This window comes from Xenia sp. Carnegie-2017, unplaced genomic scaffold (genome assembly GCF_021976095.1).
Source record: "Xenia sp. Carnegie-2017 unplaced genomic scaffold, XeniaSp_v1 HiC_scaffold_1, whole genome shotgun sequence".
Lineage (NCBI taxonomy): Eukaryota > Metazoa > Cnidaria > Anthozoa > Malacalcyonacea > Xeniidae > Xenia > Xenia sp. Carnegie-2017.
The window spans coordinates 3,962,464-3,988,611 of NW_025813402.1; the positions used below are offsets into that span (position 1 = coordinate 3,962,464).

The 26,148-nt window shown below is 35.1% G+C and overlaps 2 protein-coding genes across 3 annotated transcripts; one reads left to right on the forward strand and one right to left on the reverse strand.

The window, feature by feature from the left end:
- Positions 1-1,439: 1,439 nt before the first annotated feature.
- LOC124448496 lies at positions 1,440-6,785 on the reverse strand. The gene is made up of 3 exons (XM_046999524.1): positions 6,509-6,785; positions 3,254-3,574; positions 1,440-2,717 (listed from the first exon to the last, which is right to left on the reverse strand). The coding sequence occupies exons 1-3, from the start codon at positions 6,605-6,607 to the stop codon at positions 2,112-2,114; spliced, it is 1,026 nt and encodes a 341-aa protein (XP_046855480.1). The 5' UTR covers positions 6,608-6,785; the 3' UTR covers positions 1,440-2,111.
- A 26-nt stretch (positions 6,786-6,811) lies between these two features.
- Positions 6,812-25,769, forward strand: LOC124447906. 2 transcript variants are annotated; one of them, XM_046998936.1, is made up of 9 exons: positions 6,812-6,979; positions 8,062-8,287; positions 8,597-8,713; positions 9,280-9,456; positions 10,739-12,102; positions 12,349-12,378; positions 12,576-12,697; positions 12,765-24,262; positions 25,281-25,769. In XM_046998936.1, exons 2-9 carry the CDS (start codon positions 8,072-8,074, stop codon positions 25,389-25,391), a joined length of 13,635 nt encoding a protein of 4,544 aa, XP_046854892.1. In that variant the 5' UTR covers positions 6,812-6,979; positions 8,062-8,071; the 3' UTR covers positions 25,392-25,769. The 2 variants fall into 2 exon arrangements, with proteins under 2 accessions (XP_046854892.1, XP_046854956.1); XM_046999000.1 differs by lacking the exon at positions 6,812-6,979 and adding an exon at positions 6,990-7,520.
- Positions 25,770-26,148: the final 379 nt, after the last annotated feature.

The following is a 26,148-nucleotide window of genomic DNA, read 5'->3' on the forward strand; positions in this document are numbered from 1 at the left end:
ATATTATTGTATAACATTCTGTTGTGAAGATTTTTTATTAAAGCGGAAAAAAAATTAACTTTTTGTTAAAATTTTTGAGATTTCTTGAGGACGTCGCTACTCTTGTTATAGTGGCTAGCCTACTTAGCAGGCTTATTGAGTCAATGACTGAAGCCTGTCTCTCAAACAAACGTCCGACTTGTTTCAGTCGTTTAAGTCAGTCCTCCATAGAGCGCAAGCAAATAAACAAATAAGAACTTTTACTTTGTGGTATTTGGAGAAAAAATTATCATTTTTGTTGATAAATTATCTATAATATTTTGGTTATCATTACAAACAAATGACCGTCAGCCTTCTCCAGTGATTTCTCAGGTAGTTAATTAAATATTAGTCATTTACGCTATTTGCGTACCTATTTTTAATTTTCTAGTGGTAGCGCAGTCCATCTGTAGAGTGTAATCAAAATGCAAAGGCTAACATAAGGTATCGAGAGTCAATAATATTGTGGCATGTACTGCAAATTTCATTAGTTCAAAGGTGAAGGGGGCGCGAAATTTACTTTGGCCCCCGCAGTAAAAATTGCACCACCACGCTACTGTTTATCATCATCAGATATCATTGTTAAAGTAAATCGGGCAGTTATTATAATATTCCCAAAATATTTCTTTGTACTTTCCACTACTAAGGGTTGGGTTCAAGTGACTTTGGCAATTGTACATAAATTAGTTAGCATTTGGGAATAGTATGAACAACTAATTGGTAAATGGATTGGGATGAAGAAAACAGATAATGAGTAAAAACTGCAACATTTGCGTCAAAGATGGTGTTATCCCTGTCACGAAGTGAAATGATATACAACAGAGGGAAAGCTTGTCCGCTTACGCAAGAAAACGAAAAGGTCATTTTACGTGGTCATTTTACAAAGTCTGTTGTCCTGCCTATTTCCCAGATAGAGACGATGACTTCGCGACTATGAATGTTGACTGTTTAAAATGAGGTTGGAAAGGAAGGCTATGGTTACATTACGGTAAATTAAATATGGAAGATGTGCCTTTCAATGTAACTAAACTCCATGTATATGCCCCTGTAAACAATGAAAGTCCTTTGAATAGTTTATTAAGGCAGGAATAGATTAACGATTGTCATGTGGGGGCGATTTACTTGTTGCCGTAGCATGTAGGACTTTGGTACGCACCCTACCCATTTTTTTGAAATGGTGTCATAATATATATAAACATTATAAAAGATAGATTTGGTAATAAAATAAATTGAGGCAATGATTGTAGAAGGAAAAATAGATTCTCTCACGATTGGTAGACTGTGTACATCTTAAAAAAAAATCAATATTTTCAAAACAAGTCAAACAACCCATGCCCGTCAACTGGATGCATCCAAGAGTCGCGAGTTTAACTCGTGGGACAAAAGATGTTGAGAAATGAAAGATTGAGATTGACGAGTCATCCACTAAAATATAATGTATTCTGCCACATTTTCCTCGAGATATTAGAAACAGGTTGAGCTATTTCGTATTTAGATCGTAAAATTACTTTTAAATTTATGAATGAAACATACTCTGAATTGAAACTTGGAGGGCAATTTAATTAGATAGAATGAGCTTGCCATAACTTGAACAGCTGTTTTGTATAAACAACTTTCGAGCGCGCTCACGGCGTTTTTTATGATCTAGACACAACTCAAATACATATCGTGCTTGTTTTTTAAACCTTTGACGATGAACTTTATTTTTTTACTCCTGACCCTTACTCTTGACCCCTGCCTTTTAGACACTGTAGTAGCTGTTAACTGTATCTATCTCCAATATAATCTTAGGAAAATGAACCTTAATATATCTCATGCCATTCAAAGGAAATGAAGTGTCGTGTTATATGTTTTCTGTCTATTTTCGTTTTCAACCCTTCAACATTGCAGAACAATGTATGGTAGTGTACTGTACGTTTGTGAATCATCAATGTTTGTGGTTAAATGACGTGATTGTTTTCATATAAAACTTTAACGATAATTACGTTCGATTGATGATTCCAACATTGCAGAACAATGTATGGTAGTGTACTGTACTTTGGTGAATCATCAATGGTTGTGGTTAAATGACATGATTGTTTTCATATAAAACTTTAACGATAATTTCTTTTGATTAATGACTCGATTGTATCTTTCAGAGGGTAATAATCTCTAGTGAATCCATCTGATCCCTTCTTCACCGCGATAACCTCCCATGTGTCATTTTTTCGAATAAGGCTGCACATGATGATTGATCTGCTTTCTTTAACGCTCGTGGCAACTCTGTCATTGCACAGTTGCTTGTCAGGATCTTTTAAGTCATAAAAATTTAGCCTGTAGTAAGGATATTCTGAAACACTGGATGAGCGCCAAGCACTGAGAGTAAACACTATATTATCAATATGCTTTGGAATTATCTTGAGATTTATATTCACACTTTGACTTCCCTCATTGTGACTCATATCGGCAGAACCTGAATGTTCGATTCCAGGAACATAATCTAGACTCCGCTCCCGATAGTATATATAACCGACATTGTGAGCACCACTGCATGGAAACACCGAGACATCCAAATAATCAGGTATGTTTTCACCACGTCTTAATCCCCAGCAAAAGTGGAAGATAAGCTCGTCTAATCCATCTGGTACGGCACATATCACAACGATAAGATGTAAAGTGCTATTTGAAGGGATCTTAATATCTTGTAGCGTTTTGTGGTTCTGCAAAATATAAATGTAGAGTAGAGTCATCGGGCCTATTTTTTTCGGGTAAAGAAGTATTTCAAGTTGAGATGAATTTTAGGGAGGACTCTCATGCAGTAAAATAAAATATTTCTATCGAGTCAGACTTGGACTAAACGTGTGGCTTTGCATCAAGTTTTCATCCCTATTGTGCACAAATAATGTATGGAAAGTACAGCCAAGTGCTAACATATTTCATGAGTATATCGAAGGTCTGCGACGAAAGTTAAAGTAAAACATCGCATTTATAAATGCTTTTCAACACCAAGTACTGTTCAGGTTTATACAAACTCTTGTTAACAACGGTAAAATTCTGCAATTAACAAGATGAAAAAGCGACGATTTTTTCTGAAATGAATGTATACATCCCTGGCTACATGACTGCATGGTAACTGCGTTCTTTCAGAGTAATTTCAATGTATTTAGGAAATATTTGCTTGGATCACAGTCGTCATGAGAAAGACACCACTTCATTACACTGTAATTGTACGTCATGTCTTATTCATTATACTAACTTCACATTCTTTATTTTGAAAAAATAGACGTTGCTTTCCATGTTCCGTTTTGAGTTCGGTTTCTACTTCTTTCTTCAAATTGATAATTCTCTTGTTCCGATTATAAGAAAGAGTCAATGATTCTCCTGACATGGTAGTCACATAAATATTACCCACGTCTTCGGAAACATCCATTTCATCAAAGTATATTTCTTGATCCTCTTGGTTAGGAAAAAGGAATTCCAATGCCTCCACATAATCTTTGTAGGTAACATTATCTTCAGTCACATCGATACCACACTGGGAACATTTCTTCATATCCTGAACACTTTGGACTGCACACTAAAAAAATAAACGCGAATCTTATTGATAATTCCATTGGTTAAAGCTTTCGCTTTTTTGCTAATAAAATATGACGAAAGCAATCTATGTTGCTTGACGCAACAGAAATAAGACTCGGTTGCTTTGTTGAAAGTTTAATCTTTAGGGCATTATGTAAAGGAATTTTACTCAAATATTCGTTTTTACATTTTTTAATTCACTCGCAGAGTAACATTAGCTCTTCCATTTAACTAAGTAATGTTTATAACTTATATGAATCTTGACAACAGAGCCGCAGCGGGCATATCATACTTGGGCGTATGAAATGAAATTGGCCAGCAACGTACATGGGATAGAACCTTAACAACACGTATTATAGAGCGCGAACGATGTATAATCAGTGATGTTTTGCGGGGGATAGTGGGGATTGATTCCCCCACTGTTTTGAGAAGAGGAACGGCACTCCCGTTATGAAGAATTTTGCGTTGACGAACGGACAATGGAATGTTATATTGTGGCTAGTAAATATGAATTATGTAGAACGTATTGTCTCTACAAGATAATTTGTTGTGTGATAAAACACAACAAATACGGCATAGGTGCTCCCTATAACGAAATCTTATTATACAGTAAATTGGAACAATGCTTAAATGTTTCATTTCGGTTATAAATTACAGAAGTAGGAAAATGTTTTTAGAAAGTTGGCACTGAACAATCAGTGTTTGTCGGGATTTTTCGGAATAAGGTTTCTAAAGAAATGAATACTTTTTTGAAAATTTTCCATTGTATGTAGGGGTAAAAATTTTTTGTCTGTTATTTGAAATAAAACTCAACTACGTATTTACTCGATCTGGCACATCGCCACAGGTATTTTCAAATGCAGTGCTGGCAGCACTGCATTAAAGACGCGAATATCATAAAAGAAGTGATCACCAACATTCAATCAACTTTTCCAGTTTATTTTCCTGTACTAAACACCTTTTCGTTGAAAATGAGTGTACTTTGTTTGTAACTCTCAGTCTCTCACTGGTAATTTCTTCATGTATTTCAATTGAGCTGGAATGCTTTTTTTATAGGTCAGTGGTGTTAAATGGTAAAATCTTGAATTGGACCATTGCGTGTTGCCAGGTATTGCGTCTTCACCATTGCGCATTGACTATTGCGTCTTCACTTGTCCCCAAGCAATAATCACCAACCAAATCACCAATGAACCGAATGGCTCATGCCTGCCTTCATCAAAAGCTTAAAAGAATTCCTTTCTCCTGACCGGAACGATGGCAAGTGGGCGTTTATTTAAAAAAGATATTCACCGAAAGTCGTAAAAAAGGAGTTTCACTTGTAAAATGCTGTGCAGTGACCTGCAGTAAACTATGCAAGGCAATCTACCATGTAGTCAATTGATCAGATATTTGTAAAATTTCTTTTGTAAACCTCCACAAAATAGAATTTTTGTCGTTTTTATAAGATATAAGTTGATCAAATTTAAGTAAATAGTGAGAAAAATTTAAGTCAACATAGCAAATTTGTTCACTTTGGCTTTGGCAAGAAATGAGGAGAAAACTTGTTACTAGTTATTTATTGTAGTGGCTTATTTTAATGAGGAAGATAGCTAGATCATTATTGGGAGTTGGGGGTATTTATATTATGAACTGCACGCTGTATTAAGTTCCTTAAAAATGCATTGTTTTCTACATAGGTTAACATGCATATATGAATATAAGCCTCCCAATTAACGATCTTCTTACAGCCATGATGAGGAAAGTCAACCAATATGTCCCTTTAAAAAACATTACATGAAAAATTGCTTGTTTGTTTCTCCAATACACAGAGGATGTTAAATTTAATGAAGTTAACATTAATGTGTTTGTGCTAACCACTTTTCTTGATGTTTATGAATTGCTTTCATTTAGAGTCATCTTATGACTTATTATTTTACAAATACATGGGTACAGAAGGTGTATCAAATTCATGGGAACATGGAGGCCTAGTGAGTGAGTTGACAGAAACTCTATATATCCTATAAAAAATACACTGTTGTGCTGTTTTGGCATTGTCTTAAAAAGATAATATGTAGTTGTTATGGAAACTATTTAAAGCAAAAAATGACCATGATACTGTTACATCTTGTGTATATTTGTGTATATATAAAACATAGGATTTGGTCATCATTTACTATGGTGTTTCGGACAGAAAAAACTTATTTTTTTTGCAAAAATTTATTCATGTGATCCAAAATTTTCTACCCATTCACCTATACAAAATATTTATGAATTAAAAGTAATACAAACAAGTATTTAACATAATAGCTGTACACACTTTTCTCATTGTATTTTTTCACAAATCTTTATATTCAGTACATATATGTTAGAACAATAGCTCAGGAACATATTTAACAATTTGTTTGGATATGCTTTTAAATTTGTATTCAATTTCACTGCTTAAACCAAAACTCAATTAAAACAAAATGCTGCTCAATGTCACTATTTTCCTTTACAATATCTGGTTTTTCTCTGAAAATTTTTTTAGCAAATTTGGAATGTTTAACTTGTTTGGCATAATGTCAGTATTCAATTCTTGAACATTTAGTTTTTAAAGCTGTATCCATTTTATATTTCGTTTTGCATAACTGTTCTTTAGTAAGTCAATTAGTAACATAATTTTTTATATTCACCTTAAGCAAACAAGAATTTTCTTTTAATAAATAATGACAAGTCCTTTGGAGGAAGTAGTGTATTGGAAACTATTGCTTGGAATAATGGTATACTCTGTATGTAACTTGTTAAAACTCTATTCTATTCTATTCTAAATTTCATCACATCATACTTGAACATCTAACATCAAAAAAACAGTTTCTTTAGCATTAGAAGATGCATTTACTTAGGAATAATGTATTTATCGAAGGAAATGAATTTGCATGTTATACTCAATAAATAAATCAGTGGATTTTGCTCTTACCTCCAAACAATGAAGTAAAGCATGTTTGCAGCTCTTTGTTAAAGGGAAAAATGGAAATTCATTTGACAGTTTATTCTGATCACATTTGTGGCACTTCATCTTGTTATTCTCGTGGTACTGGTAACTTAATGTGATGTCACGATAAATGAAATCAAACTTTAATTCTTTTAAGAGAATCGATTGAATTTTTAAAATATGTCACAAATAACTGACAGAGAACTGAAACTAATTGCTTTATTTGCTTCCCAGAATTAAAAGTGAAAGTAGCAAATTCTAGATATTTCTGGCGTAGGCGTTTCGGAGTTGTGACATTGTGACGCACGCAGTGAAGCATTTTTTTGCAAAGGAGGAGTGGCGTGAGCAGTGAATTGTTAAAATGAGCTGCAGTACATATTGCATATTATGTTGATTTTTTCGTGAAAGCCATTTGGGATCTACTGAGTGAGGAGTTTAACGCGCGATGTAACTTGGGTAAGATTAAGTTGAAGTAAAAATTCGCCCACTTCCCTGAAAATCATCTCTAAATTTGTAATAATATTGCATCCTTTTGTGGTCAGACAAGATTGCTTGTTTCTTCTATAAGCTATGTTTAAATTTTTCATGCTTTGTAAAAGTAACTCAGTAGCGAATACTTGGTTTTATTGTCTTAATATATATATTGTGAGATCTTAGATATATTGTGAGGACAAAGTATGTTCTTGGTTATAAAGGTTCCACATTCTTGCATATAAAATTCATTTTTTAATGAATTTTTCATGTCATGTCTGGTATCTTTGTCCTTGCTTTATGATGGTTGATTATTGTTGCCATAACGTTCACAATCGTGATATCGTGATACGGCACGGCATTATTTTAAGTTGACGATTGTTGATTTAATCCCACGGCAAAAATTATAAAATATAATGAAAGACGAAAAGAAAGATAACCCTGTATATATATGTTATGGAAATAAATGCGTGTTTTGAGCAACGATATATCAATACAGCGCACGTTGCGTTTCAATGCCTTAGAGGTGAGTGGAAGTGTGAGGCATAATATAAAACAAATTCCGAAGAAGCAAGACATCTTGAGATTGCAAAATATGAATCAAAACAAGACGAGAAGTAAACTGTAAATTTTCGACTTTTATTTCAAAGTCATCCTCAGACAGAATGATATTTAAAACCATACATACACATAAATATTTACAACGCATGAAATAAGTAAACGGTTGTATGGTTTTAAATGTGTATGGATTTATTATTTTCATTTTCATTCCATCCATTTTTCATGTTGTTGTATTAGACATTGGTTTTTTATGTCAAATTGCTCGTAAGGATATGAATTTACCGACATTTCTTAAGGCTCTTTTCCACTCATCGCAAAACGTACCGCAAGCTAGCTGCGAGTGCCTGCGAGTTACTTACAGCGAGCTTACTATGACTTGCAGCATAGTTAAATTAATTGAACAAAATTTTTTGATCGCGCGAACAGACTCGCAAGCTTGCAGCGAGAGCATTTGGCGATGAGTGGAAAAGAGCCCTTAACGTTATAATTACCGAAATTCATTTCAGTGTCGACAAAATGCCATCAAAAGGGAGGAAAAAGAACAAGAGAAATAGGAAACGTAAACAGAGAGATATTGGACAAACCGAACAAGGAAGGAATTTCGAAAGAAATTTTTTAACCAACAAAGAAAAAGATGAAAGCGATACTCATTTATCAAGTAACAATCCTATAGTGATAAATGTTCAGTGTTCGAGCGTATCTCAAAATGAAAAGGACACAACATCCTTTGAGGTGAGGTTTGTCAGCATGGTCGCATGAACTTTAGAAACTACTTATACAGCGTGTAAGCACTTGTTAACTGAATAAATAGGAAAACGGGTTTGATTGTTAAATATTGTGGAGTATATATCTGCAGAAAAAATGCATTTTGAGAATTTTCTTAAATGTTTGAGCTTATGACTTCGAAATTGAGCATTTCATCTTTATTTGAGATCTTTAACTTGAACTGTTTGAAGTATTGTTGAGAAATTACAAATTATAAGCAATTTTTTGCCACAAATTATTTTGTTCTACAACTAACGTGATTACATTATGCTTTAGCCAATGCAGGCGGAAGTGCAAATTTTTGATGAATCAACTACGTCAGGAAGCAGAAAACGTAAATTTCCTGATAAAAATAAACAAGATAAGGACACAATTCATGCAAAGAAACATATGGTACGACCTCTGAATGGTAGCTATTATTTATCTAATCTTTCAATGAGACATGAGCCGAACATTGGAGTTTTTACGTATTATTGTGAAAATCAGTTATGAGTTTACAGTATATGTCATTTTCCCTACATTATCTAACATTTACTATGTTATCGCGCATATTTTTTTGTAGAAGAACTGTCTGAAGGTTGTCGTTTATATGATTGTTTTGTCGCCTCTTTTTTATGGAAAATGTTTTAGGCCTAACAATCGATATAGGTTCGTTTTTTAGTTCGATACATCGATTCCGTTTCACGGCGGCCAAATGCCCACCCTATTACATGCAGAAATGTTTCGAAAATTTTAAAATGTCCGCAAAATGAAATACTTCATTGCCTCCTGTCCATTCAAATTAATCAACGCAGCATATGGTTATACATTATTCCGAATCGAACCGAGGTTGTTTCTCAAAAAAAAAAGCTGAAACCGAAACCCAGATGAAATTTCTGGAACTGCACAGCTTTACACTGGAGAGTTGATAGTGACGTAGAAATCATTAACTTAACTGATCATATTGACATTATTTACAGGTCACTGAAGCTGAAATACATGCACATGGTGCACACGATACTCATCGTGAATTTGACTCAGGTCACTCTTCAAAGAATTTACCATACGTTAATGCAAGTCAATCAAGTAGCAAAAAACGTAAAGTGGCTGCTGGAAATAAAATGGAAGAGGGCGAAAGTCTTGCAAAGAATCCCAAGGTAAGATTATTGTCTTTTGCGTATTTTTCTTAGATTATTTATAAAAATGATAAAGGATGTTTTTCTTTCTTGTCAATTTCCATTTTTGACACTTTTGTAGAAGTGTCATTTATGTATTGTATCAAATGTAGTTTCTCGTCATGATAAACTAAAATGTTCCAAGTGATGTGCAATGCTCTTGTACTTTTACGCTTTGCAATGTTTTGGTCACACGAAAAAAGCGCATTCGGTCCTCTTGGTTTTTCTCTTCTTTATGGATTGCAGTGGAATTCGATCTAACCAACTTTATTGGAACCAAGAATTTAAAGAAAAAAATAAGCCTGAATTTATCACATGACAACTGCTTTTCTGTTCTCCTTATATTCTGCTCAAAACTCATTTATTGCTAGCTACACTGCTTAGGTATATAGCTACAACATTTAAGAGTTGAAACAATCTGTGAGCGCGTAAATGCAATATCTTAGGAAACAGATTTAGTTTTTCATGGAAATGTCTTGCTGTACACATTCACGTTTCCAACAATCTATAAAAAATACAGCATCACAATTCAGCTAAAGTGTTCTGAAGCAAAACATCGCTAAGAGAGCAGTTATTTATTTGATAAGGCTGAAGCAGTTTAACTAGTTTTTCTAATATCAGTTACAGCATTTAAGTGGAAGGAATAAAAAAAAAACAAAAGTTGTAACCTGTTATAATAAGTTGTTATTTCTTTTATATTGTCTAACATTTCTACTACCGAACCTTGGGTTCGTTCACGCTTCGTTTTTCCTTGTGGTTTACTCAAATTGTCAGTCAATATTTTAAACATGGCTTCTTTACCTTTTTTGGTTTCTATTCAACCGTAGTTAAATCTCCTAGTAAGAAGTGTAACCCGACTATAAATTGTTATCTAAATAATTATTAATTAATTAATTAGTGGAACAGTTTTTAAAATATCCTAACGTTGGGCGAGGATTCTAGAACGTGTGCAGCACAGAAGTCTGTCATAAAGTCGTTATTTTATGTTTAATGTGACAGTTTTGATATATAAGTATGATTTACAGTATTTATTGCAAAATTTAACCATCTCTCCCCCCCACCCCCCACCTCCCCCCAATGATATAATTCTATTTTATTTTATGTGCGTCTCGAAATGTTTTACTAGCACTACCAGTAAATCTTAATTCACTGTAATGCTATTTCTACTAAATAATAATGATGTCGTATGATGTTCTTGGACATGAGTGGAAGAGAGGTCAAAGTCTAATAATTTCTTTATTATTTGTTTTTATTCCCGCCGTAGAAAGACGACAATGGTGCAGATTACGATGCCAATATTTGGAGAGAGTTGTCACATTCCCTTACTCAGCTATTGTTAGCAGCCGATATTTCAAACAAAGGTGTTGATCAAATATACGACAATTTAAAGCTTGATTTCTCAAATGACAATGTGATCCAGGAATGTATTCGGTGGATAGTACAGGCCACAACATCAACTACTGACAAATGGCAGCTTCTATTTCTCTGTGCATTATTGGGTTATGTCGCCCAGATTAAAAAAGTTGACGTCTTGAGCGTGCCACATGACGACACCACAAAGATTGGTTTTGATAAACTGCTTTATAATCTTGAATACTTCTTCAAAAATCGAATCAAATTCCACCATAAATTTTTTGAGCTGCTTGCAAACAGTGCCAGCACAATTGTCGAAGGATGTAGCAAACCAGGATGGCTTACTTTAGCTGCATACTTTGGATGGTTTTTTGATATGGAATACGTACTAAAGTGTAGACAGATGGACAATTACAGTTATAGCAAAGAAGAATTTAAAGAGCTACTTCCTTTACTGGTTTATGATGTAGAAAGTGTAGAGCCATTGTACGTGAATGTTTATGAACGTTATCTGAAACGTATTCTACAGTTTGCCCCTGACGATGAAGTGTTGTTTCAAATGTTTCAAGATAAAGTTCACAGATTTTTTTTGTCACAGCATCATAAAGAGCGTTTCTTTATTCAAGTATACTCTGAAAGGTTAAAGAACGTTGAAGGTAGCTTGGCAAAAAAAATTGCAGCCGTCAAAAGATTTCCGGAAAAAATGCGTCAACAATTACATGGCGTCTATTACGCTTGTGTTTTGAATTATATTTATGTCCGTGATCCATTACAAGAAGATGTGCATGCTCTTTGCAATTTGATTATTGATCTAAGCCATGAACACATGGAGGATGTATTAGGTCGGATAATTCAAATACAACCATCATATCTTGATGACTTATTTCATCGTGTGTTAAACGACAAAAAAATTCTCAACAAATGGAAGAAAATTGTTTTCGAGAAACGAGCCTCTCTTTGTGCGGATTGGATCCGTTATAAGATTGAGTCAAACGGAGAAAAATTTACAAAAGTAAAAGCAACATTGTCAAACGTTGAAAAAATAATCTCTTGTAGTAATGTTGCATCTGCTGATGATGTCAAAGAACGTTTGTTCCAAATTTTTGTCAAAGATCTTCGACAAGAAGACCCAAAAGTGTTATTGGAAGAATCTAAAGAACTTTACATCACTAAACCTTGCATAAGAAAATTCATCGCGGATGTTATTCAGGACACAATGAAGAAAAATGAGCAGTTCTTAAGACGTAATGGTTATGTCTTACAATATTTGTCAAGGTTTGTGGAACAATGGGCTCATTTAAAATGCAAAAAGCAAATTTTAATGAAAGCTATAGAAATATTTTAACAGTTTGAAACAATAAACATTGAAATATGTAGAATAAATACAAAATTGATATCCATTAGTTAATATGGTGATAACTTCAGCACATACCACACAGGATGCATCGTGCTTTCAGAAGTGGTATTTTGTTTTTCATTTTCTTAATGCACATGTCATCGTTGTCTTATTTTCTGTTATAGTCAAGCACCATCTATGAAGAAACACACTGGGTATGTTTGTGATGTAACATTTTTTGAAAGATTGTTATATGCAGTGCGGTGTTTGAAATTAAATGAAGATATGATCTTCGCACTTAGCTGGACAATTTAAGCAATTGTCTCATGAACCTGAAAAATTCAGGTGACAAATCCCGTTGAGTCACCTGAAAGAATGAACATAAATAAATTTATCACTTTCCGTTTTCTAGATACGAGAAGTGCCTATTGAAGTGTGCGTTGAATGTCCTTAACCCTCCAAAAGAAGAAAGTAAAGATATGATTGAGCAAGCACTTCAATTTTGTGACATTTGGGTTGAATTAGTTGTAATAGGTCTGTTGTGCATGCGACATTTGATGCGAAAAAAAAGAAATATCTTATTGATATGTTTGCTTTCTAGACGATTTTCGTACAAAGAGCTCTTTTCAAGCTTGGAGAAAGATTTGGAAGATTATAGAAGATTGCATCATGAAAGAAGACATCACAGTGTCGCTTTTTGAGAAAATTAAAACTTATCAAGATCGATTATCTTGCATTTTTTGTGGTCTTAATTCAGGCGATGTGCAAAGTAAGTACTTGCTGAAAATATCAAAACTTAGCGAGGTTGTTGATGATTTTCGCACGAAGTATGATCTTTTACTGAAAGCAGAGAATTTTGCCGTGGAAGTTTTGCCTGGTTGGTCATTGAGAGACGGTATTAGTGAAGTGAATGATCTGAAATCGACCAAATGTAATAAAATCAGCAACATGTTTTTGGAACCATTTGGGCCATTATTGCAACAATTAGAGTCTTTGAAAGTGCTGCTGCATTCAGTTTCGTTTTCTAAATTTGCTAAAACGTATCTCCAAAAAAATCCTCTCCCTTATCACGCATATCTAAATATAATTGATCGGGAGTGTCAACTTTCTCTCTTTGAAGTTCTTTCAACACAAGGTATTCGTCTTTTTGAAATCAAGTGGCAGCAAATACTCTGTAATTCAGAAAGTGTATCAGTCGGATATCTTAAAGGACTTCTTGAAAGTCTGAATCCATTAAAATTAGGCGACGAATTATCCCTTTTGGAACGCCAATTTCAATCCAAGATTCCACCACATGTTCGAACTCTCACGACGGACTGCGTTTCGTTTCCTCGCGTTTTAGAACAAACCAAACATATCAAAGATTTCCTGTGTGTACTTGAAATTGATGAATCCAGTACAGGGGAAGATGTTGAAAGTCTGTTGGAATTTCTTGATACTTTCGATTGCGATGAATCTTGCATAATGATAGAGAAATTGCATGAGCCTATGGGAAAAGTTGAACAAATCATTTCTCAATATAATATTGACAGAACTGACGAGATGATTATTGCTTTGGGAAAATCTCGAGAACTTATTCGTTTTATCCGCGAGATAGTCAATGACGACATTCGTGTTCTCATTGATGCAGTTGAAGAACATTCTGAAGAAGCTGTTTCGGCTTCCTTGGTATCCGATCTTATTCAAGTACATGGTTTCTTGGTACCCGTTATTGAAAAATGCTCTTTCCATCCCAATCTTGTCTTGATGACTCTTGTTGAACAATGTAAGAAACAAGGTAATATAGCCAGAAAGATTCGCCAATGCAGCGAACATGTTCACAGTCTGCGAGGATTGTATCAAAAAGTTGCCAATCGTGAGGAATTGACGAGAGGAATAATCAAACACTGTCTGGCCAACGGAGTTTTTAAAATCAAATTAGATAGTTCTGGCTCTTGTCATATTACCATGAGTTATAGACTAGAAATAGATGAAACCATCACGAAGTCAATGGATGATCTTCAGGATCTACGCAGTCGTGCTCATTTGATTTTAAGCTCAGAACAAATTCCTGGAAACCTGACAGAGAGCAAAACAAAAGACGAAGTTAATTTCCATGCTTTCATTAAGCAAGTTAATCTGCTGTCAGATATTGAAGAAGCAATCATCAATCTTCAGTCATCTGGTTACGTTAAATATCAAAAAGATCTCGAGTGGGAATCGTTGTCAGGAACAAAGGACTTGGAAGAAACAAAGAGTCAGCTCTCTAACGATTTCAAGGATTGGCAAAAAAGCCTTTGCGAAGCTCGAAAAAATCATTATTTTCTGAATTATTTTTGGTCAGATCAACTAAGTTTGCTTTACAATTTCATTTCAAGCGAAAATATAAGCGAAAATGATGTCCAGAACGTCGTTACTTTGATAAAATTTGTTGATCCAAATATCGATGCAGAACGATTAATGGCTTTTCAGAATTGCTGTCATCGTAATGAAAATACATCTCCATTCGACGTAATTACTGCAATCGGCAAGGTATTGGATGAGATTTTTTCTAATTTTCACCCTCCATTATTGTCAAGAAAAATCTCCGATGACAACCACCCTCAACCTAATTTGTGTGTTCATAATGGCGAGCTCTACATTGTTGCTCTAGAAAAAGACAGCGTGAAGATGGTTAACGTAATGTTGTCTTTATATGAAAATACTACAAATGCTTTTCCAGAACCACATCAAGTTTTGTTTTGCCATGAAGCCACTCCTTGGGAACAGCTGCAACTTTTTCTCATCAGATGCTTCAATCAAAGCAAGAATCCAGCCTGTAATAGTTTATTCTGTCTATCCAACGTCGAACATCTCTCCAATGAAGTTCAGTTTAACTTGGTGGATTATATAAAAAAGAAAGAATTTGAAGATCGTGAGCAAAATTATCTACTGGCAATTATTTGTAGATGTGATGCACATCATCATATAATTGAAGAATTTTCAAAGTTTGTACATCATATCTCTGGCATGTCGTATCCTGAAATTGCTAGTCGATTCAAATCCAAATGGCCGCATGTGAAGTGTGTAACATCCACATTACAAGGACTTGGAAAGACGGAATACATTCGTAACGATGCCCTTGAAAAAAGCATAAATGCCGTTTCTTTTCCCATAAGCGGCCAAGTAAATGAGAGCAAAATTATAGAGCGATTGAAGAAACTTTCTTTAACCGATTTCCAGTGTCTCCATTTTGACATTGATAAAGTTGATGATCCAGTTTTGTTGGATGTATTTTTGTTCCAGTTGATTGTCATGGGTATAGTGTCATATGGTACGCAAATGTACTTTCTTCATGGTAGTCATGTTTACATTGAAATTTCAAACTGTTTGAATAACCAATTGGCGGAGAGCTTGTTGATTACACGTTGTTTTTCTCGGGTTGAATTGTCTTGGAAGAATTACGATGACTTAAAAGTCAGCAGCAACATCTTAAGCAACATTCAGGTCGTATGTCAATATCTTAATGTGTTTGAGAAAAATGAATTGGATAACACAGATGTGTTTTATGCTGGTTCGGACAAGGTAAAACCGTTATTTGAACATAGATGCCGTGAGTTACTTCGCAAACATTATGGAACCACCGGCGACATGACATTTTCTATGTTACATACATTCTTAGGCTTTCTAGCTGATCAATTGCGAAAGTTTTCCAAAAGTACATTTTTTGAGGTAAAGAATTTGAAGGAAATGCTGGAGGATAATGCTTCTGGTGTGCGAAAAAATCTTTTTGAAATTTTGCTTCATACCTCCAAAGATTTTGCTTCAAGATCTCTGTCAACATGTGACTCAACCGAAGCCCAAAACACTTCCTCTTTATCAACTGCTCAGAACATTGTTCAGAGAATGAAAGGAATGATTCAATGGGAAGAAAGTAATCATCTGTTAATTGTTTTTCAAAATATTGACTCTCAAACAATTGCTGCATTCTATCGTGACAAATCCAAAGTTCCTTCAAACATTCGAGAATTACTTAAAAGTCAAATAGTTGGTGAAAAAAGTAAAGAGCTTGTCGATTTCAAAGAGTTGAGTCATGAGGATTTACATAAAATGCTGGAGAAAATTGCCTGCACGAGATCGTCGCAGGGAAATGTTGCATCTAAATTCTCAGGTTATGCATTGACGGCAGACAACATGTTGAAGATGATTTTAATAATACTTCGTGTTAGAGCTAAGATTCCGATCATTATCATGGGTGAAACTGGTTGTGGAAAAACCAGTCTTGTTCAATATTTGGCTTCAACTTGTGGTATTCCATTCTCGATCTATAACTTCCATGCTGGTCGCACTGACGACGAAATAAGGGAATTTGTTGAAAAGGAAAGCGATAAAGCCCAAAGCGCTACTGGTCAAAGATGGATATTCTTGGATGAAATCAATACGTGCCACCATCTTGGATTGATCAATGAAATAATGTGTCATCATACTTTACTTGGGCATCCAATTTCCAGAAAACTGATCTTCATTGCTGCTTGTAATCCTTACAAACTACGATCGCCAGAAAGCTCATCCACGGCTGGCCTTGAAGGTAAAAAGGTTGATGATGAATATTCAAAATTAGTTTATCGTGTTCATCCTTTGCCAGAATCCATGGTTGATTACGTTTGGGATTATGGGTCATTGACGCCACAAGATGAGAAGGTTTACATAGGAAGAATGGTGAATAAATTTCTTGGAGAATACCAGCAAGTTTTAACCGAGCTTCTTGCTTTATCTCAGAATTTTATACGACATGCTGAGAAGAATCCATTCTGTGTAAGTTTACGTGATGTTCGACGTTGCATTCTTCTTGTGTCGTGGTTTATTGATACGTTGAAGACACGAAAAATGTTAATGGAAGAAAGAGAAAGAAACGGTAAATCAACTCCAACTTTTCCAGGTCATTTGGAAAAATATAAAAATCGTTCTATGAAGTACGATAGTTATCCAGAAATAAAAAGTATTGTTCTTGCTCTTGCTCATTGTTATATGTCAAGGTTGTTAACAAATGACTTGCGCCAAGAATACATAAGAAGCCTTATTCCTTCTCTTGCGTCACGTAACGTAGATAAAAAAAGTTTTAAAGCCATAATACGTATGGAGCAAGAGGATTATCTTTCACGCATGGAGCTTCCAGAGGGAACTGCAAGAAATGCAGCTCTTCGTGAAAACGTTTTCGTCATGTTAGTATCAATTCTCAATCGTATTCCTGTGTTTGTTGTGGGAAAGCCAGGTTGCAGTAAGTCATTAGCAATTCAATTGATTAGAAGTAATCTTCGTGGAAAAGATTCAAAAGACGCATTCTTTAAAACGCTACGTCATCTCTATGTTGTCTCTTACCAAGGATCAGAGTCTTCTACATCTGAAGGTATTGAAGAAATTTTTAAAAAGGCCTCAAATTACAAAGAGCACAACAGTTCTAATAATGTATTACCTGTTGTTTTATTGGATGAAGTTGGATTGGCAGAAAATTCACCGAACAATCCTCTGAAAGTTTTGCACAGCATTCTTGAACCAGGAAAGGGAGAGTTACCAGATGTTGCAGTTGTCGGTATTTCCAATTGGGCTTTAGATGCAGCAAAAATGAACCGGGCAATCCATTTGTCTCGACCTGAACCTTCCGTAAAAGATCTCAGTGAAACAGCTATTTCTCTTTATCAAGGTGACAATACATCAGAAGATGATATTGATAAATCTACAGAACATGTTCTTTGTTGTCTTGCAGAAGCCTATTACGAATATCGGGCCATTCAGTCACATTCTAATTTTCACGGTCTTCGTGACTACTACTCTCTTGTGAAAAGTCTGAGGGGTGAAAATTGTCGTGACATGAAAAATATCAATATTTCACTGAAGCGAAATTTTGGGGGGATTCCTAAAGAATCCAGCGTCGTGAAAGAAGTTTTCAATGACAGATTGAAGACTGTAATTTCAGCCAGCAAAACTGAAAGTTACATTCCAGTTAGACTACTTATTGAAGAAAATCTTAAAGATCTGAAAGCAAGACATCTTATGCTCATTTCGAATGGTGATTCTGCTATTGGCATACTAAAACAACATGTTTCTTACTCTACAAAGGAAACTATCACAATTTTTGGCAGCAATTTTGAAGAAGATATATCCGATGACTACAACTATAGAATTTTAAGTCGAATCATACTTTGTATGGAACGTAATTGCATTCTCATTCTTCGTGATCTTGAATGTATATATGGAAGTTTGTACGACATGTTGAATCAAAATTATTCTGTTGTTGGAGGAAGAAAAAACTGTCGAGTTGCTCTTGGTGCCAACAGCAATCCCATGTGCTATGTAGACGATGGATTTCGCTGCATCGTCCTTATTGATCAAGATCAAGTCGATTATTCCGATCCTCCATTTTTGAACAGATTTGAAAAACAACTTCTTCGTTTTTCAGATATGTTAAATGAAACCCAACAGGAAATTATGAAAGAATTGGAGTCTTGGGTTCAGCAAATGTCGAGTGTGGAAGGTTTCAGAGACAAGTTCAAGGAAGAGGATGTGTTCATTGGTTTTAATGAAGACACGTTGCCATCATTGGTTCTGTATCATAGTCATGATTTTGAAGAGTCAAAGGAAGTCATCATAAAGAAGTGCAAAGATGATCTTATGTGGATTGCAACTCCTGATGGAGTTTTACGCACGCGTGAAAGTGATCGATATAACAAAGATCCAGGAGAAATAAAGATTTTGTTGAATGAATATTTTGAGAAGCCAATCCACAACGGACTTGCATCATTTATATCGCATATCGTGAAGCAACATGTTAATGATGCGGAAAGTGAAGCTTGCTCAATCACTTTATTGATGACACATGCCACAGTGCACACAGATATCAGTCGTTGTATGAACGAAATGTCGTGTCAACTTGAGCGACTTGGGGCCTACAAGTCTGGTAAGCAACTCGAAGACAGAATACATATTTTTTTTAAATCTGAGAAAGAGCTTTTAATCATTCAATGCAAACCAGAACTGGACGCAGAACACATGCTTTTCACTCGATCAATTGTCGAAGAAAAACGAAATGCCTTCACTAAAAAATTTATGGAAGCTCAGTCCACCATGCAAAGAAAACACGTCTGCATGATTGTCCACGTGCGTCGAGCATCTCATGAAAACACGCCACGATGGCAGTTAAATTTCCTTAGTGGATGGAAGCAAGTTTTCCTTGATACACTCGAAATACCATCAATTCCGATGGATAAAATATTTGATCAAAACGTAGACAATCTCCTTTCAAACTCCGTTTGGTCATTTCGAGGATTCGCTGTTAACTGCATATTATGGTGTTTTAACTGTTTGAAGTATTCACAAAGTGCAAGGCAGCAAGAACGTGTGCTGAGATTTGCCAAGAAACTTTTTTTATCACACAATGTCAGCAAAACTATTCGTGATCTTGTAATAAAGGAATGCAGGCACTGTATTGAACAATCATCAATAACAGACGAGAATTGGCAAGTGAAAGTTGCTTGTGACGTAGATCTTCTTTTCAACTCTTGGAATGTATCTGCAGCGATGGAACAATATTTGTTGTTTCTTGTACGTCAGCCATTAGCTAAGTTAGTTTACTTTATGGAAAGCGAAAATTCCTGGCCACCTCATTTACTGAATGAAAAAGCTTTAGAGTACGAAGCTTTATGGTGTGACCTCCTTAAGAATCAATCAATTTTTGATTTCAAAATGATTCCGGAATGCAAAGGAGTCAATTCATATTCTATCACTGGGTTACGTCATAATTTGAAGGTACCGTTTAGTCAAGTGATCGCTAAAAAAATACAAGAAACACGAAGTTTTATTATGAAAGAGTACGCTAAAGCATTGGAAAATGAGGAAAACTACGAGGAAAATGGTATTTTGATGAAAGAAGCTCTGGTAGACGAACTTGAACAATACTCAAATGCTCTGCAAAAAGATGTTCCTTGTATCATCCTTTTGTCAGAATACTTTGCAAGCTCTTATATGGCAGACATGTTTGACATAACATCAGCAAATTTTCATGACAAGATAAATGTCGAGATAAGGATACCTGTTATGTTGTGTGCTTTCTTATCTTTTACTAAACCTTGGTGTCCTCTTGACGAAAAAGATCCAACTCAGCTTTATGCTTTGCTTCATTTGTTTCTTTGGATATCTGGAGAAAAAATTAACAGGTTTTTGGAGCTTGTCAGTTGCTTTGTTGATCTGGATTTTCTCAAATATTTTGAGGGATTGATGCAAAGTTATCTTGATTGCAATGAAAAAATTCTTTCTCCTGATTATCTCCGTGATGATAGGTTCTGTGTAAATCTCTTTTATGAAAGCGACAAGAGTTGCAGCAGTAGTGATGACAGTGACGGAAGTGATAGCGAAGACTTGTCCAGTGACGAGAAAGACGATGAAGTTGATGACGGGAATGACCAAGAAAATGAACCGAATAAGAAAGAAAACTTTGAGGAATATTTGGTGACATCAATCTGTGAGTACATGTTTCCTTCGGAAAAGTCAATACACAAAAATGGTGGATTGGATAACTGGATGAGAAATTCCAAGTTGTTGTTGACATTTTCATCAAAAGTCTGCAACGTTGCACCTGCTTATCATTTCTTGCGTTTGTGTGTAGATTTTGGAGAAGTTGTTCAGCAATCTGGAATTCCAAAGGAAAAACTATATATTTTGAATGAAGTAGGAACAAAACTCGATCCTGAATACCTTGATGATAATGACTCGCTTCTGGTGATGAAAGAAAAATTGTTGGATGATGTGGAACATCTTATGAGAGATGACGAGAAAAATCAAAGTATTTTTCGCAAATTTATGTCTCAGTATTACAGTCGTCACGTTGAAGCTAAGATGGAAAGAACATCATCACGGCCAATTATTGAATACATTTTTTCTCTGAATGATCAAGATATATTGACAATGATTCCTGTCCTTTACCGCCTGTTGTACATTGAAGAGGCTCTTTGTCCTGGGATATATATTCATATCGTTGTTGAGCAAAAAGTCGGAGAAAATCAGTTTAATTTAAAAGATATCGACAAGATTTTTATAGAGCAAACAAAAAGCAAGTCGCTTAGTTACGACTCATATCTGGTTGTGATGATATGTGATTTAATTCAGTTCATTCAACGCTTCGACGAAAACTATTTTAGCAGTGAGAGAGAATTAATGAATTGTTATCGGTCGGCAACAAGAGCCGTTACTGGTTGTGGGCATGGTATTGTATTTTTGTCATCCATTGCCTTTCTTCGAGGTTTCTATACCATGTTATCTAGAAAGCACGATATCCTCAGAATCTTGACGAGCGAAACAAAATACTCGATCATTCTGAGCGAAATTAATTCCCTTTTGGAAGGTGATGATGAAAGACGGTTATCCATTCGAACATTCTTTTTAAAACGACTTTATGCATCTGGCATGACCATGTATGATCTTAAAAAGTTATGTTGTGCCAGTAATAAGCTACCCGTGCTGAAGGAGATTTTCCACCCCCACTGTATTTTCGAAAAGATGAAATATACTTTTGCCGTCAGGATGGAGAAATACGAAGAAATAAAGGAAGCGTTGTTGCAGCTTAGACTTGGAAATGATGAAAAAATGGCTGATGTTGCACAAAAATGTGAGAACAATCCCAGTTATCGCGTCGCACTTTTAGGGAATATTATCAATGTTTTCTACGTAGAAAGAACAGTGGGTAACTTGAGTGATGACAACGAAAAGTTGGCAAGAAAATTATACATAATGATCGATAAGTTCCCACTTTTGTTAAAGCATGTAGTGTCCAGATTACTTGGCATTGAAAATTTCGAACATCCTGGCTTACAAATTTCTGCTGAATCATCTGTGGAGGAAATAGATTTGGCTTTGTTGATTCTTCATATAGTGTGTGTTGTTTATAGTAGTTTTGAAGTCAGCTTTCCACTGCTTGAGTATGTCTTGAAACCGGAAAAAAATCAATCAACCAGTATTTTTACGCGTAAAGAAAATAAACGAGTTTTGGATCAATACCGTTATTGTAATGAAGGTTTAACAGTTAATTGCTTGTGTAAGTTTCACTTACAATATCGTGGTCGGTTGGAAAAATGTCCCAATTGTGGTAAAGAAGTCGACACTAAAGGCTATGGTGATTCCCTCAGGACCTATTTTGACGACTCCAAGAGTAAAGATTGGGAAACATGCACTGTGAATATGAAGCCATCTGTCTATCGAGCGTTACATTTGATTGTTAACGCATGTTTGTATGGAGGAATTGCTGCTGGACTATCTTCAAATGAGATGATATTCAAAACTCTATTTCCTGACAATGAAGACGGAAGTTTAGCAGATGCCTGTCTTAATCAGATAAACGAAGATCTAAAATGTTTGCAGACTATTCTGTCTTGTAAGAGACAAACTGCAATTGATGTAATGCATTTAGTAGTTGAAGAATCAACTCCACTGCTTAAAGGAGTTGTTCAAGGTGGAAATACATTGATAAATAACACAGAATGTATGCAGTGGGAAAGCAAGTTCATTGAAGTAGTGAGCGAAATCTTCTTTAAAGCCTTTGGATCAGCAAAACCGCTCAAAGAACTGAAAATTGAGGCAAAGTTAAAGATTTCTAAGATTGAATATGAAATGCAAGAGCTTGACCAATATCCGACTAATTTTGATGAGCAAAATAGAAAATTGAAAAGATTGTTTCGTATCACAAGAGAACCGTCCTTTGCAGAATTGCGAGCAATGTTTTTCAACTCTTCTAAAGAATTTAACAAGGAGCATCCTGTTCTAGCTGTTTTGTTGTCTTGGTTTGACGAGCTTCCTTATCTTTCAAATTTGTATCCACTATTAAACTGGACACGTTACGTCATATCCACATTGACCAATCGCATCAGCAGAAAAGAAGTGGAAAACCGCAGTATCAGTGATTTGATTGATGGTGTTTTTCAACAGGAAGGAAATAAAGAGAAAGAAGAACGCAAAACAATGTTTCAAAACTTTAAAGTCGCTTGGAACAAAATGCATAAGATCGTGAATCAGCACTTAGATGAGAATCAACAAGAAATGCCTTATATTGGGGAAGATAAGCCCATTGGCTACTGCCTTTTAGATGGCGACTTGAGTGTGTATTTGAAAACAGCAATAACAATTCTACAGTCAATGCAGAACAGCTTTTTAGACTCTATGATCGCCACTTCATTGAGAACGAAACATCCAGCTGTTAGTTTCCTCACAAAAAGCGAGAACTGCTGTGGTGTGATGTCAATATCACTACAAGAAGTTAAAGAAAAAGATATCATCAATATTGAATGGTCAAACAAATTCCTGAGGTACACACAGAATCCAGAGTATGGTTGTGGAGAAGATATTGATTATGACTTTGAGCAGATTGAAAACATCTTGACTAATGAAGTGGTCCTTGAAAAACTTTATCTTACAGATATTTCAAGTACATTCATATTTTCCCTTGAACTCTTCCATTCCAGTGCTAATGTACTAATGAAGATTCGTGAGTTGTGTCCACAAAGTCCAACTCTTCCTGAAGGTATTGATCAAGGAATAGAGACACTTAAAGAACGCAGAAAACAAGATGCACGTAACTTACTTCAAAACATCGAGATTATCATATATTTACTGCATTCTGATCCCAAATCCACGGAAGAAATTCAAAAAATAGAACTTGTTGAATTCGCTGACACGTTTAAAGATAAGCTTCCACGTCCGTTCCCAGTTGACTTGTTACCTGAACCCAAGAAATCCATTCATCTTACTCATATTGCAGCTCTGTATGAAGCGTTAGAAGACGTGCTTGCCGATGGTACCATCGAAGGTTTACCAATACAGTTTCGAGCTGATTTGAAAGTAGACATAAAGGAAAAATTAAATAGTTTAGTCCACCACAGAAATGGGCCGATCAAAGCAAAACAGTTTCTTCAAGTGTTACGTCGTTTTGCATTTCGTTATCTGTCAGCTGAAAAATTTCATCCTGAAGCCAAAACACCTTTACGTAGTTGTCTGCAAGAACCGTCATTGTGGACACCAGGCGATGTTCCAGAAGAAAATGTCATTCCTAGGGAGTTAGTGTTGGCGAACATTAAGGCAATAATTAAACGTCTACAACAGGTAAATATATTCATGTTTTACTTTTTTACTCATGTTCTTCATCTTTGAAATCAATGAAGGAATGTCAACAAGGGATGAATTAATACTCGGGAGTATTCACGCACAAATTAACTAAAGATATGCCACCGCACATGCAACAGGTATTTATGTAATAACGAGCAGACGCACGGATGTCATAGGAATTTTTTGTTTTTACATTACAAACAAACGGCTAAAATATTTGAATATTGACATGAATCTATCCCTGAATGAACAAAGGAAGACCTTTAAAAAGAGCTAGTTGAAGCAGTTGACTTGTTTGATGAAAAAGAAAATACCCGGTTTTCAAACGTTCGTTTGTACTTTGTTTTGTACGACCCGGCGTCTCCTGGCCACTTTTTTTGTTCTCGTCACAAATAACGTTATATTTGCGTATCTTTAAGTGAACAGACAACAGTTAAATGTTATCTATTTGTCAAATATGCCTACGTTTGATTTATGTATCGTTAATAATCAGAACTCGCATCGCTCGTGAGTGACGCGTGCTTTTTGGAAGATCCAGTTTTTATTCGAACGAATCTCCATGCTGCATAGTATGGTGTTTAAGTTGTTTGTAGTATTCACAAGATGCCAAGCTGCAAGAACGTTTGTTTCAAATAGCGAAAAACCTATTTACATCGATTATATCTTTGTAGTAAGACTATTTAAAATCTTGTTTTGAAAGAAACAAGCCACTCAGCAAAAACACGTACAATAAGCAGTGACTGGCAAATGTCGCTTGTAATTTGCAACTTTTTTATGATTCTTCAATACTTTTCTCTGTCAATTTTGTATGTCATCCTATCAAATTGCAATCTCTGGCTCGAGGACCAATGTGATGGATAGTTTTTGACATTTCTAAATTAATATCTGAAATAAAGATGGAAATATTTCGCAGAAAAGCAATATATGCTTATTGGGTGGGAAAACGCTTTAAGTGAATGCTGTTCCTTTTAGGATTGCAAAATCAGTTATTTTAATATTTCTCATCTTTTTTCAGGAACAAAGTGGACAAACAGGCGGTGTGCAAAATCTTAGAAAAAGTCAGCCTGCAGCCAATAAAAGAAAAGGAAACAAACGGTCGATTGCGACGAATTTTGATCTTCGCTAAGTATCCGGTTGAGAAACATCGACGGTTTTTTTTATGTTACATAACGATTAACTTTGATTATTAGCTATAAACGTTACATTACATTTATTTTTGCTTATTTAATTTTGAAGAGTTCTGTGGCTGTGTAAAACAAATTTACGCCATAAAGTTAAGTTTATCTTGCTCAACTCTTTGTAATAACTAGAATTTAGGCAAAAATTACGACTGCCACAGAAAGATACTCTTCATTACAAAAAATGAAGAGTATTTTGGTAAAACACAAGACAATAACTTTAACCCTTAAGAAATGATAGCTTTTTAGCTTTTCATGTTAGCTTTTCTACTGATGATGACATGTAACACTTGTCGAAACGTTTAGATTAAATAATGTTTACTAAATACGGAGCGTCTATTGTCTTACTAGAATTTAGACGCCGTGTAACTTTAGAAAACTGCATATGTATTGCTAGTAACCAAATTCACATGAACACGGAAATCCTAATAATTTTTCTTCATCGAGTTTCGTTGTTTTTTATTCAACGACGTTGAGTTCACATGAATTTGGTACATTAAAAATGTTTGTCTGCAAAAGGATTAATTCTAATCTAAAACATCATCAAAAATCATCGATATGTGCATTGACCACATCTTCCTGCTGCAACTCCATTTCGATAATTCGATTTTTCACGTACATATTGGAATTGAATTGAAATGGCTGGACAAAATTTCAGGGGCTATAATTAACCAATGATTGAACAGTTTTAGCCACTTTCATTGG